This window comes from Stegodyphus dumicola, chromosome 5 (assembly GCF_044657685.1).
Source record: "Stegodyphus dumicola isolate Sdum_Otavi_A_Nest chromosome 5, ASM4465768v1".
In the NCBI taxonomy this organism is placed as follows: Eukaryota; Metazoa; Arthropoda; class Arachnida; order Araneae; family Eresidae; genus Stegodyphus; species Stegodyphus dumicola.
This window is the reverse complement of record NC_140772.1, coordinates 137,387,076-137,402,808: the sequence shown is the minus strand read 5'-3', so window position 1 is coordinate 137,402,808 and position 15,733 is coordinate 137,387,076. Positions and strand designations below refer to the sequence as shown.

At 31.6% G+C, this 15,733-nt stretch overlaps 1 protein-coding gene across 1 annotated transcript in view; it reads right to left on the bottom strand.

Annotated features, from left to right (window-relative positions):
* LOC118179994 (uncharacterized) overlaps positions 1-14,865 on the bottom strand; it is a 103,401-nt gene extending 88,536 nt beyond the window's left edge. Inside the window, exon 1 of the mRNA XM_035349149.2 lies at positions 14,689-14,865. Coding sequence (XP_035205040.1) covers positions 14,689-14,713 — 25 coding nt within the window. The 5' untranslated portion in view covers positions 14,714-14,865. The remainder of the gene's footprint in view (positions 1-14,688) is intronic.
* Positions 14,866-15,733: the final 868 nt, after the last annotated feature.

The following is a 15,733-nucleotide window of genomic DNA, read 5'->3' as shown; positions in this document are numbered from 1 at the left end:
TTGCATTGTTTTGAGTTATATACGCCAAAGTATATGGTAAATGTCTTAATTCTAATAATGATTTTATGTAATAGTACTTATTTAAAATTGTTTATAATATACTTGTTTAAAATTTTTTATACTATATCTTAATTACAATAGTTGAATGCTACGCATTGCCACGCGGGGTGGCATGTTTGCGCCTGCGCACCTGTAATGTAATCAGCGCATGCACATCTGTAATGTTATGATCAGACGAGTTTCAGAATTGCCATCAATGTGTGTATGAGGGCTGGTCACAGCCATGAGTTAATAATGAATGGTTGTAACTTAATTATGAGAATTAATAAAGTAACAAACCAGCGTACTTATTATAGTGTGTGTCATTTGGGATGAGACCCAAATAGTTCTGTTTGCAGAAGAGTTGAAAGCTAACGGCGTTTCATCCATATTTATCATCTGTGATGGAAGAACTTTTTTTTTTTGTCAATAATATCTGTCATATATTTTAAAAAGATGCCTTTTTTCCTACCAGTCCATTGGTAATTGTTGCCCGACTGTTCTAGTATGCACAGAAATATTTTTTCTTTTCATAAATCTGCTACACCAGCAAGGACCTCCTTTGAAATCATTTATGTTCATTTGTTTCGCCATATGGGGAAGGATTGATGATAAGCATAACTGGAACTCATGAAGTTAAACTAGGATTTTTTTTTTTTTTCATTAGAATGACAAGAAAAGTAAAAAGAATAATCGTCAAAACATAGTCGGACACATCTGTCCTCACTATCCTTCATGTCTCATCTGGTCTGACCACACCCTAATCTAGATGGCACTCTTACATAATCTTAGTTACAGTTACAATTTCCACATAATTCGGCCATCCGACCTAGTCATCTGCTCTCAGATGACAACAGCAAAGAGTGAAATTTAACATATAAAATAAAAAGAAAAATACTAATACTGTTAAACTATATTGTTCTGAGATCCTGTCTAGGGTGAATAAAGCACGTAGGTTCGCTCAAGGGAAAGAATGTAAATAAAGTTCGCAGAAAGCAACTGAGTGGTCTTTCGTGTGGGAACAGCACCAATCTATATACAATGACAAGGTCATCCAAATTATGTACAATAACAAGGTCATTCAATTTATGCACAATAGCATTATAGGAAATATTTTTTTAGTGCACCTAAGCACACAAATGCCGCACCCACTGAAAATTTAAGTTTTAAACACGTAAACGCTGAGGTGTTCTTCTGGAAATTACGGTATTTAATGTGAAACATTAATTTCAGGGTCTCTGTAAATTGTGATCTCCCAATATAATATTCATATTTTTGCTTCCTAATGAAAAATTCCAAACTTGATTCATTCAGTTCATTTAAATTTTACTTAAAAATATTTCGGAAAATGAATCTAATGTTTTCAATGCTATTTCATATTTTACTTGGGTTCATGCCATCATAGTTTATTATTACATCAGAAAGACTAATTTCTAGTATTTCCCTTATCAGTAAAAAATACTTTCTGGGGAGTTTCTGAATGAATTTTGGCTAAATAACATTGCAATTTTTTTAAACAAATTGTCCTCTAACATTTTAGAAGAGCATGTACTTTAATCCCAATGACCCACTTGGAAACACTTTTACCTCCAACTCTCTTGATCTTAAAATATTAAATAAAAATTATACATATATATTTGTAATTAAAATAAAAAAGGGTTAAAATTTTAGTTAAAATGCCCTTATCTGAAACATGTTATTTTTTAATGACCTTTTAGCTATTTGATGTTAAACAAGTATTCTGAAAACTCATACTGAAAGATATCCCAATACTATCACTACTATCTTACCAGAAGTATTTACTGCTATGTTTCATCGAAATTCAAAACAACCTGTTCCACTGATCATTTGCAAGGGTAAATTGCAATGAAAAGACATCTGTATTTTGAAATCCAAATGATCATGCAATTTTATATCAACCAGTGCATTTCTTTCTTTTTTTCAAGAAAGTTGTAAAATTTTAAAATTAAACAAAATTTAACCTTAAAATAGCGCTGTTATATCAAACATTTTAAATAAAGATAAAGCAAGCAAACAGCATATAAAGTTTCCTGCCATGGACTAACTAAAATGCCAAAGAGCAAAGCGATTGCCAAATCTTTCTAAATAACGAAGTGGTAGGAACTCCATTTACAGCAGGAATGTCAGTGAAAAAGGAGCTGGATGATTAGTTGTGCCAAAATACTAGATGTCAGATAAATGAATGTTTCCAGTCCAAAATGAACCTAAAAGGGTTTTTTTTTTTTTTTTTTTTTTTTTTTTTTTTTTCCCTGTGTCCCCGTTGGCCTTTAAGGAAATTATGTTCAATTTTCTTGTTTCATCAATAAATAGCACCAGTAGCTTAACTCTTGTCTAGCTTTCTTATCTTATTTTTTCACTCTATCTTATTTCGTTGCACTTTAGCAGCTAAAGATGATGGTTCGGTAAAACCATTAACACTAGTCCTGTGAAAATTTGCAAATATGATGTTAATTTTTGTTTTTTCACCTTTAAATTGGTGTATGTTTGGCATGTTATTTTGGCCTAAATCTAGGGGTTATCAAATAACATAAAAGAGAAAGTAAAAGACTTTTAACAACTATGAAATATAAACATAAATTCCAACTAATTCAGTCAGAATAAGCTTCTGAACGTAGGAATTACAGAATGGGAGAAATTACAGTATTCTTCTGTTATCGGGATCAAATTTAGAAATGTATGTACGGACAGATAGATGTATTCATGTATATACGTGTGTAGTGTACATACATACATTTCAGAATCGGGTTCTGATAACAGAAGAATACTAAATTTACTCTATGTCAGTCATTATGAAATGACTGTGTGCAAGCTGAGACACACACTGAAAACAAGTCGATCCCAGTGTTGCGACAATGTTCCTGTAATGTCAGGCTACAAATCATGAGTGCAATGAAGACTTACAAAACTCGAAAGCTGTATTTGTTAACTCTGATAACCATACACTTAATTTAATCGGGGTTTATGCTGCTAGTCATGAGGTAGCAGCTGTGATGCCTTTTAGTAGTGTACAAGCTACTTATGATTATTTTTTAAGGTCAACTCTATGATGGAAAAGATTGAAAACTGATCTAGGTATATCAGTGAAGTGAGAATTAGAAGCTCATTAGAGTCTCAGAGTAAAATCTGATCAACCAGTACATAGTCACCTTAAAAAATTTAGTAAAACTATTTGAAAATAGTGCAGCGGATAATGATGATAACACAGACACAATAAGTGATGCAATTCAATTGTTGCACTGGATCTTAACTTTTTTTTTTTTTTAAATTCCAGAACAGTGTACTTGCCAAGATTGATCATATTAAAAAAAAAAAACTTCAAGACCACACTATGAATTTCCACAATGCTGCTCAAGATATTCAGAAATGTACGTATGAGTGCATGTATGTATGAATATAGTGTTCATGTATGCATATATAGGTATATACATATACAGTCAAAAGTCTTTAATCCGGACTCGTCGGGACTTTGGCGATTCCGGATTATCGATTTTTCCGGATTATAGATCATCAGTTTAAATCTGGTAAGATGGCATGCAGAAATTATAAAATTAAAAATATAAAACCGTAATTTATAAAATAATGAGCAATTATGATCTAAAGGGTATCAAAATTTACAAAAAAAGAAGCTTAATATTTATTTGTTTACTTTATTAAACATTTCTTTCAACACGCGCATGCATAAAGCATACATTACGCATAGACGAAATTAGAAAATTGCAACCAGAAAACTATTTGATTTGTATTCGTGATATTTATAATGACGAGGAATTTGATTTAAATCATATCAAAGACGGAGTACATCGAGATAAAATACTACATTTAGTAAGGAATTATAAGCCGAATAAAAGTAAAACATCTGCTCTGAAGATAACGATAGTGCTGACAGATCAACTTACAGTTCATTGCGTGCCGCCACGTCTTATGATAAAGACTTGGATGGCTTGGAGATGTATACTGAAATAATGGACTGCCAAATGCTACCCAAGATGAATTAGCTTGAAGCTGATGATGAAGCTGATATTAATCTTTTGATGCCAGAGGATCTCCTTCGCTTCGTTGTACAGTATGAAGGAAGATGTGTTTCCAAATCTGAGAGTAGGTCATCAGGTTTTACAGACTGTTGGAACCTCCATCAAAAGTTGTAAAAGATCTTTCAGTAATTAAACATATTGTCTAACCACACTAGTGAGAGCAGTTTGGCTGAGAGACAAGACGGGTCAGTTTAATTGAAGGGGTGTGGGTATTTTTCCCTCTCAGAGGTCACAGTGGTTCTAACAGCTTTAATATCATTATTAATCTCTGGTGCATTTGAAACAGATGAGTAATAAACAATGTAGAGGTTACTGGCAATATTAAAACACAAGTTCGAGAGTCGCATGCATTTTCTCACACTAAGCATGTAATTATTTTTTTAAAATAAGTTTTTATACCTTTTCTCTTCTTGTTTGTATGTCGCCATTTTTCTAAGTGTAAAATAAAAGTTACTGCTGTGTTCCATCATTGGAGTTTACTTCAAATTGTTTAAGAAGTATCACAGGGTGTGGGTGTAAAGCACGTATTTTTCCTCTCGGAGGTCGGGGGTCATTTAGTGCTTTTTCTTACAATCGTTGAGCATCGCTGTTACAGACCTTCTTTTACTTTCAAATCTTCATTTTTATGATGAGTTCTAGTATTCCAGAAAGCTCTAGAAATAAACCTTTCTGCAGCGATTTTAAGAAATTAGTGTATAACGTGATTAGAGTTTGTGATGAAGAATCACAATTAGGAAGACTGACCATCCCAGTTATGCAGTCAAAAATGTAAAGGGGGAGGGAAGGTATGGCATGTCTAATTAAAACTAAAATAATTTTTATGCAAGATCTTCTCAGTATTTTTTTTTACTTTATTTATAGATCATTTGATTATATTAATAAATATAATTTATTAAGGAATATTTAACAGATAAAAGTTTTTCATTCAATGTTTGAAAATATTAAAAATTAACTAAGATGCATTATCTAAATTATTATTAATTTAATTGTTATCTATTAAATTATTATTAAATTAACACAATCTAAAAATGTTTATAAACTGATGATGAATTGTATTAAAACAAATAGTTTACTATTGCAGTTCTTTTGATGGTTTTTCTTTGAAATGTCACAATCTGATGTTTCTATATATTTTAATTCTATAATTTTAAAATTTCACAGTACATCAGCTTAAAATGTATAAAACGCAGACAAAAATTTTCTGTTGCGCAGCACTCGAAAGATAAAGTGTGAAATGGAAGAACCATTTAAATCTAAACGAGCTACTGCACTCACTCCTACATCACTGATAGATATGCCCACTACCGCCCCAGACTAGATGTTTACATAAATCTGGAACATGTGTGGTCAGACAGTACCTTGTCTAACCTGAGATTATCCATGACAAAAAAAAAAAGGTTGTCAGCCTTGGCTTTAGTTAGTGTGGAGCAGGAGCTTATCCACAGTATATAATATTTTGATGAACTAATCAATAAATTTGCAGCAGCAAAGGCTAGAAAAATTACTCTTGGAAGTTAATAATTATATTAAAAGCAATATATATCAAACTATTTTTTTACTTTAAACTAACTTCATTTTCAGGTTTTCATATCCAATGTAATGTTTAAGTTTTTGCAATATTATATGTGAATAATATTTTAGAGTAATCATATTTCTGAGCTGTTATTGTCTTATAGATTTTACTTCTTTCTATCTTTGTAAATTTAGCGAAAACTTGGAAATATACACTTAACCCTTTCCGGCACGCTACCTTTTAAAGTTGGAGTTTTGATTGAAAAAAAAAAGGCAGGCAGTCTAATTAGGCCTAGAGGAGTATACAAGTAAAATTTTGTGATTATCTTTTAAATTCTCTGGGTGTGCCCCAAAGTGAGCAAACTGAGATTGAATAGAGCTTCGAAAAGAGTGCTGAAACGAGCATTGTTGTCAATGAATTGTCCGATGAGATGCGGATTCTTTGGAGAAACAAAAAATACAGACTCTCAGTTGTCCTAGATTATCGGTGAGCCCAGTCTGGGCACACCAAGGGTTTGCCGTTTAATTTTAGGCAAGATTTCAATGTAAAAATTTAAAACTAATATACAATAAAGAGATTAGCATACAGTCAAAAAAAGAAAAATAACACAGAAATTTCTTTTCAAACAATTCCTTTATACCCTTTAAAAAATCTCGAAGATTTCTTTGAAAAATGAGGGTTTTAAAAAATTAAACATGGCTAAAATATATGGATTGGTTTGTGTTGAACTGCCATCTACTATAAATAAAGAAGGTTCAGAGTAACCTATACATCTTTTTTCACTCAATTTTTCTGTGCATACAGAGGGAAATTTTTAGGTGTGTCCAGACCAGACACACTGTGCCGCAAAGGCTTAAAAGAGCTAAAAAAATTACAGTCAAAAGTCGTTAATTCGGACACCCATAATCCGGAATGATCTATAATCCGGACCTCAAAGCTAAAATCTTTCAGCGCATGCGCCGCATTGACGCATGCGCATAGGCGTTTTACTCGTGCACCCAAGACATTTACGACTGCGCATATGCATCTGCGCAAGTGCAGAATACGTTTTCGCGTGCGCGTTTAATGTATAACGGACGCTATAAGCTAAAATTACTAATTATCTATTTCAGTTAATGTTGATGATTGCGTTGTTCCTTAATCTTCGAATTGGATCCGGCTTATTATTTTTTGCAGACTGTAAGAGCAATTTTCTAAAAGTAAGCTTGAACTTTTGATTATGTCAAATAGAATTTCCGATGCTGGAGCTCCCAAAGGATCTAGAAAACGAAAGTATGTTTCGATGTCCATCAAACAAAAAACGAATTGCTACAAAAAATGGATAAAGGCATATTCTTTGTTTATCTAACCGTTCTGAAATCTGTTTATCAATTTCACGCTGCTCTGCGCGGGGGGGGGGGGAGACGTCACAGCGCGCAATGAACTGGAAGTTGATTTGTCAACACTATCGTTATTTTCAGAGCAGATGTATTTATTTTATTCGGCTTATAATTCCTTACTAAATGTAGTATTTAATTTCGATGTACTCTCTTTGATATGATTTAAATCAAATTCCTCGTCATTATAAATACCAGGAATACAAATCAAATAGTTTTCTGGTTGCAATTTTCTAATTTCGGCTATGCGTAAGGTATGCTTTACGCATCTGCGCGTTGAAAGAAATGTTTAATAAAGTAAACAAATAAATATTAGGCTTCTTTTTTGGTAAATTTTGATACCCTTTAGATCATAATTGCTCATTATTTTATAAATTACGGTTTCATATTTTTAATTTTATAATTTCTGCATGCCATCTTACCAGATTTAAACTGATGATCTATAATCCGGAAAAATCGATAATCCGGAATCGCCGAAGTCCCGACGAGTCCGGATTAAAGACTTTTGACTGTACCATACTTAACAATTTAGAACTATTCAAATTAAAACTATGAAGTTTTTTTCTTAAAGAATTATTTTAAATACATTTTTAAAAAATGTCTTTACCCCCACATTTTCACAAATAAGATGGGGCATGAAATCTTCACTTGTCCCCAGATGCTTAAAACCCTAGCTATGCCTCTGCTGGTATCACCACTTTTTTAGTTAGTATGTTAAAAATTGCTCTGATAAATAGATATCCATTAAAAAAAACCAATAAACTCTCATACTGGACAACGGGGCAATAAAAAAATAGGACCGATGTAGGACAAAATAGGGCCTTAAAGAAACTAGTCAGCATACAGATTTTTTTTTTTTTTTTTTTAATAGTCCTCCCTATCAATAAGCATGTAGTCAGGCACCTTTCTATAAGCTTCTTGAATTCTATATAGGAATAAGTTTTGTATTACTCCTTCATAGGGCTTAATTTAAAAAATTATGTGTTTGAGCTCTCTGTAAGATTACTGATAAAAGGGGAAAACACACAAAATAATAAAAATGTTAACAAATTAATGATAAAATGCAAATAAAAAAATAAACTCCGCTAAAATATAGTACAAAATATAAAGCAAATAACAGGTTTTTAAGTAAATGATAGCAAGACCTAGTACCACCATAAAAGGAAAGTAAATATTTTAAATAATATTCAGAATCTGATAAGGTATTTTTTATTGTAACTTTTAAACAACAAAACATCCTCAGCCAACAAGATTTAATTCTTGCCCTTCAAGAAAAATATTTGTTATTCAATATAAATTTTCTACGGTAAAAGTATATTCACGGGTACCCCTTGGCAAAAATTGGCAATTTTTGGTAGTACATGGATATCAAGTTTTGCAATTCTTTGACTTTATCCATGTACACATTGACCTGTTTTCACTTAGAAAAACATCAGAGAACTGCACAAACTTGACATTGTACACTCCCGTAACTGTTCATGTACACACCGATATATTTTCACTTAAAAAGTCAAAGGAGCACCAAGTTCTAGGTCAAAGTATATTTACGGAACATTCAACTACTCAGGTTACCATAAACGAAACAACTTGGCAATAAATGAAACAACTTTGCGATAATACAAGGGATACCCTTCAGTCTAACCATATTCTGCTTTCCAAAGGGACCATATTTTAACATTATATTTTTTTCCAGTAATATTCAAGTTTTGCTTTTGTTATGAAATGTGGGAATACATTCAAAAGTTAATATCAACAGCAATTTCACAAAAATGTTAAAAGAAATGCTACCCCAAGGATATCAAAATTTAATATTAATACTGTAACAAAGTATAGTTAATCTCATTTGTGTCTCTTGTAAACTTACAATTTTTCTGAAAACTATGAGGTGTAGATGGTTAACTTTAGGTGAATATAAATACTGACCATACCTTCAGCCATAAATGCACTCTTTCTAAAAATATCACTTTCAAAGCCTTATAAAGAGTACTTCATAAATCCCAAGACATGACAATCACACAGTGACAGAAAAGCCAGTAATCTTCAATAACATTAAATATAATCAAGATGGTCACACATATAACAAATCAACAGGTGGGAAGCTCTAAATGCATTTGTTCTATTGGCATTGTATTTTCTATCTATTTGGATTATATATCTAAAAGTACTTTTTGGTTAATACGGTACCATAGGCATGAGACAGAAATGTTAATGAAAAATCAAACTAGATGGCAATCACAATGATAGATACACTTCATGAAAAAATTACTATTATAATAAATCCAAAATAATGAATATAAAAATTCTTGAAAAATATCAGATGAAATTTACCATATTAATTTCATATTAAAAAGAATGTATAAAGCAACTGATATCATTCAATCTTGCCCAAAATATTTGCATTGTTTCACGCAATCGATGCCATATTAATTCAATTAAATAAGAAATCCAGGCTGCACTGACATTACTTTCAGCATTTAACACTCTCCCCAACACCTTACAACACTTTACATAAGGCATCCAACATGTGAATCGATAAAGTTGCATTTATAATTAACTCACAAGTACTTGTATCCAGTAAGTGCTAATTCATCTACTTTGGTCACCTATGGAAAATTCTGTCAACAATAAAAGTTGGCAAGAATCGTACCAAACATACACCAGTCATTTCAATGGCCAACAATTTCTAACTGCATTCAAAATAGCAACAAATGTATCTTCTTCATGAAGCTGATGACATGAACTCATCCATATATGAATCTATAGAAATGCCCACTTTCTCGTTTTTTGTTACATTTGGCTAAGCCCCAGATCATTCAATGTATCGGTTACGTACTCGTGTATCCAGGTAAACAAAGTTACGTTGTAGTTAACCACATGATGTTCAAATCTTGCAGCTGTTAATTCATTGATTGTATAATCCTTCCAAAAGTCCAAATAAGTTGGCACTTATTTGTTTGGTACTTTTTCCAAGAGTAAGAACTGGACTTTTGTCAATTTTCTTTGAATTTCTATGTGAAAATAGGTCGATGTGTACATGGATAAAGTCAAGGGAGTGCGCAATGCCAGTTTAGTGCAATTCTGGGATTTTTTTAAGTGAAAATAGGTCTATGTGCACATGGATACCAAGTATGTGCAATTCTTAAAAACGTGCCAAGCAGTGTGTGATTCTGCACTTTCCCTGTAAGTTGCACATTCTCCAATATTTTTATTTTATTGTTAGCCAAAGCATAGTTCACTTCCTATCAGAAACTTAACACTAAACATAAAACACTCGTTGTTGTTCTTCCCACGAATTTCCCCAAACATCGGTTCCACCTGCTTAGATTTTCCATTTTTAAAAAATGCATTCAGAGTTTTCCAAAATGTCATGTTTTATTTTATTGTTTGGTTTAAAATGTATTTTATTGAGATTATGTATTTTTTCTTTGATTATATTGTAGAATTTGGTGCTCCTTTGACTTTTTAAGTGAAAATATATCGATGTGTACATGGACAAAGTAAAGGGAGTGCGCAATGCAAGTTTGTGAAATTCTGGTTTTTTTTTTTTTTTTTTTTTTTTTTTTTTTTTTTTTTTAAGTGAAAATAGGTTGACGTGTACATGGATAAATTTAAAGAGTGCGCAATGCCACTTTTGTGCAATTCGTGGATTTTTTTAAAGTGAAAATTGGTCGACGTGTACATGGATAAAGTCAAAGGAATGCGCAATGCCATTTTTGTACAATTTGGGGATTTTTTTTTTATGTGAAAATAAGCCGATGTGTACATGGATACCAAGTTTGTGCAATTGTTTGTCTTGTTATTTTGGTTTTGTGTAGCGGTATTTTGGTTTTGTGTAGCAGCAATTTTTGGCGCAAAAATCGCTGCTTCGCAAGCCAAAATAACGAGTCAAAGAATTGCCCAAAATCAGTATCCATGTACTGCCAAAAATCACCAAGGGGTACCCTAAACTATACTTTTACCGCCATTTCAAATAAACAGGTTACCAATATCTGGTGCTTTGGTGCAGTTACAACCATGCCCTGTTAACTGAAAGGCACCTCTCTGAATAGAGTATTTATCTTTCCCCTACTGCACAAAAGTATGCTACAATAATTTCTACTGGCGATATCCTTTGAAAGCCAAAAGACTCATTAATTGCTTGGAAAGAAAACACTCTCAAAAATAAGCAAGCATATTTTTATGTCTGTATAATGCCAGGTAACTAAACAACTGTATCAGTCATTTGGTTAGTTTAAGTCAAGCACTTTCCTCATATCTACTTATCAAATCTGACCAGTAATGCTTACCATAAGAACTCGGTTGATCTTTACATTAGGGTAACTTGGCGATTTTTTGGCGAAAATTTGGTGACCAACTCTCCTACAGCAACCCTCTATATTTTTTTCCCCGCCGCCATTTTGTCTTCACGAAGTAAAGACATGTTTCTTTTCTTTTTATCTCCTGAACACTTCTTCCAACAATCTACTAGCCGAATTACACTTATGCTAGAAATTTTATCAAACAAAACTGCTTAATCATGACAAATATTCCCTGCAAAATTAGGAAAAACTGCACAATACCATTCTCCTTACGCATTTTTCAAAATAACACATACACATAAACCATGTACACGCCATTGCACAAAAATGGCATTGCACACACTCTTCACTATATCCATGTACGCTGCTTTTTTTCTCATAAATTACAAAAATTTCACGAAAATACATGACAATTTTCTCAATCTTTAAACCCGGTAAAAAGAACATATATGAAATTACCTGATCGCGAAAAAGTATTTACCATTTATTTATTTTATATGTGGAAATGTTCATATTTATTAAACAAATATGAACATTTCCACATATAAAATAAATAAAATATCCAAAAACTTTTACCTCTAAATCATCTATTACATTATACACGTCACCAACGAATTCATACCGCAAGCATTACAAATACTTAGTATCAAATATTTAAATTATTTCCATGCACGTTTATTTCAACTTAAACGTATACCAAATTCCTACAAGCATAAAATTCACAAAATAACTATCATTTCATTAAAATATCACTAAACCATGTACACGTCGACTTATTTTTACTTAAAAAAACATCCCAGAATTGCACAAAAATGGCATTGCGCACACTCTTCACTATATCCATGTACACTGCTTTTTTCTCATAAATTAAAAAAATTTCACGAAAATACATGACAATTTTCTCATTCTTTAAACCCGGTAAAAAGAACATATATGAAATTACATGATCGCGAAAAAGTATTTACCCTTTACAAATATCATCATTTCCACATATAAAATAAATAGAATATCCAAAAACTTTTACCTCTAAATCATCTATTACATTAAGCATTACAAATACTTAATATCAAATATTTAAATTATTTCCATGCACGTTTATTTCAACTTAAACGTATACCAAATTCCTACAAACATAAAATTCACAAAATAACTATCATTTCATTAAAATATAATTAAATTCAAAAACACTACTTAAAATATAAATGAGCACATACATTAAATTAATAAAAATTACCTTACAATCCTAATTACTTTAAACTAAATCAATGCTAATAACAATTTTCCCAATAATACCAAATTCCTTTCCACCTTACATTTACAACAATGCATAAAAATAATATCCTCAAATAATTAAAAATACTAACTTACCTAATCTTCTTCAGAATCTTGATTATGTGGCGGATACACTTTTCTTACTTCTGTTTCAGAATCTTTAAAATCATACTTATCTTTCAAAGCAAGATACCAGGTAAAATAAATAACATAATAAAACATCTTTATTTCTCTCTCGCACAACCTTAAAAAACATTTATTACTATCCTTTTCAATACCACTAAATACCCATTTCGAATTCACTTTAGTTACGGCCATGGGATCCAAAAATTCACAAACACTATTTCACACAACACAGAATAAAGCCAAATACAAAATTGCCAGATTTTTTCCCGATTAAAGAACAGTAATTCGTCCATTAATATCACATAACATATCCCATGATCTCTCATTTCCCTCACACAAAATAATGCGTAATCAGAACTGAATACTACTCACATTCTTAACAAAGTCTAACTAACCTAATCTTCTTCCGAATCTTCCTTACATGGTGGATACACTTTTATTATGGATCCAATAAAATTACTGAACGATTTTTTTTTCGAATTTGATAGAATTTGATAAAAAAAAAATTCTCTTTATCACATCTACAATTCACTTTAGACAACGCCATACAATCCCAAAATTATTCAACCCTACTTCACACAACACACAATGAAGCTTAATACAAAATAATATACACCCACAGATACTTGTCCAAATTCCCCCTTTTCCGATTAAGGAACCGTAATTCGTCCATTAATATCACATGACATATCCCATGATCTCACATTTCCCCCACACAAAATAATGTGTAATCAGAACTGAGTACTGCTCACATTATTACAAAAGTCCCAGGTAGTAACCTTTATCGCCTCCAAAATGTCGCCAAACAACCAGTTACCATATTGTAAAGATCAACCAAGAACTCTTAACTTTTAACTTCAATACATCCAAGTATAACATTACTGTATAAGTAAACTATGCAAATTTAACTTGGACGCACTCCAATAGATAAAAGTATTAAATGCAGGTATGAATTCCCTTCATTTAATATGACAAAATTTCTGTACTTGTCTGTTCTACTTTATTTAAAACTGCTTTTTCCTATAAGCAACTTTCTTTTGTTACTTCTTTTTACTGACAGAGCATTTCCTTAGCATTTTTTAAACATATTTGTAACTGTTTTATACTAATTTTATTTCAAGTGGAGAGTTACATCTTGCACCTAAAATTTGTCAAAGTATATTTTGTCACATTTTTTCAATTTTCTTTAGTTAATGAAAACTATCAAGAATGCATCATTATATATCAGACAGAGTCTTACCTTTTTGCAAGCTTTTTACCATACAAAGCCTGTAATATAACACACTAATTTAATTCACATGCTTTTAATTTTTTAAACTATTCAAATCACTACCTCACATCCAAAAGAAGTAATAAAAACCCAATTCACTAAAATAATTTAAATTTTGAAGGAATATTAATTTATACTACAAATTTTCAAGCACTAAAAGTTTCTAGACACTCTAATATCTGATTTTCGTGTGCCCATAAAGACACGTGAAACGCGACTAGAGAAACGATGTGCACTATACAGTTGTGATAAAGAAATATTAAAGTACTTTTTTTTTTTTTTTTCCATATTATAAACCGTAACAACCACGGAAAAAACCTATTAATTTGGGACATGGTGAATGTTCGTTATGTAACGCTACACAGTATCTGGCCAGTTCGGTACACGAAAATAACTCGTTATAAAATTTAGTTGGACCTTCAAATTGAGACAGTGTGACATTTTGCACTATAACACAGAATAAGAGTTTGCTGAAACTTCAGCAGTTTCAAAATGACAACTACGATCGTTGAATACAGCAAAAAGTGCAGCAAACAAGAAATTGAAGAAAAAAACAATAAAGGCGATTCTCATACCTAAAAAATTAAAACTATATCACAAGTGAATGCTCAGCGATGAGTTCACGATTAAAAAAAAAGGATCACATTAAGCCTAATTATCTAATTTATTATTAATTGAGTTGTATTTGCGTTGAGAATGTCTGCTATACTATTTTACAATTTAACCATCAAGTAATACATACCCTTACTTCCAATCTTCTTTGCCATTCGCTGAAACTTTTAAACTTTCTCTAATTTAAACGTTTACACAACGTTGCTAAAATAGTAATTTACCAGTTAAGATAACGTTGATTCTAACGAAGGTAAAGTACCGGAGATTACAGAACAGTCGCGAAACTGCATCGACGGCTAGATCTGTCAGTTGCCATTAGCTAGTACTAATAACAAAAGAGTTAATGACCCTAAAAATCTATCAGAAATAAATTTAAGCCACGGTTTGGCAATAGAAGAAGATTATTTCAATAAATATAATAATGAATAAAAGATTATTTTTCACATTTTCCTTGCCTAACATACCCTACAACTATATAGGAAATTCTACCAAAAATAGTACGATAGCCTTTCCCCACTGAAAAAAATGAAACTCACAGCAACATCTTTGCTATACTTTAATTTTTGCTTTGACCAAATACTATCACTTTAATCATCTTACTAGAAAAAATGGGTCGCCGCTTTTTCGGATGGCCTAAACTGTCCTTTTACTATCGATAGGCAGCTTTTTGCCACCGATAATGAAATGGCCGTTGTTTATCGATTACGAAGGTTTTAATGTTTGGATTCGTGTATAAACTTTGTCAGAAGGAAAATTAATATCGTGAAACCTTGCAATTTAAAGGAATACTTTGCAGACACGAAGTAGAAACTGTTAAAAAAATTTGCTTATTATTATAGAAAATCATAACCATTCGATGATAAGAGTATGTTACGAAATATGTTATATATCATACGAGTTACGAAAGTAAATGTAAAGATAATGTATGTATGTATGTGAAGTAAATAAAATCCTCTAGAACGCAAACACTTTATTTGGTTATCTAGTTGAAAGTTTGGCCATTTTGTTCTTAAGTATTTATCAACATAAATTTTTATTAATTTTATTGCCTAAGATCTGGTTGATGTTTCCAGATCTGGTCCAAGTTAAAAAAAGAAAAAAATGTTTATAGACGTTCATATTCATTAATTTTGTTGCATAACGTGTAATAGAACTCTGGGTAAAAGCGCAGAATA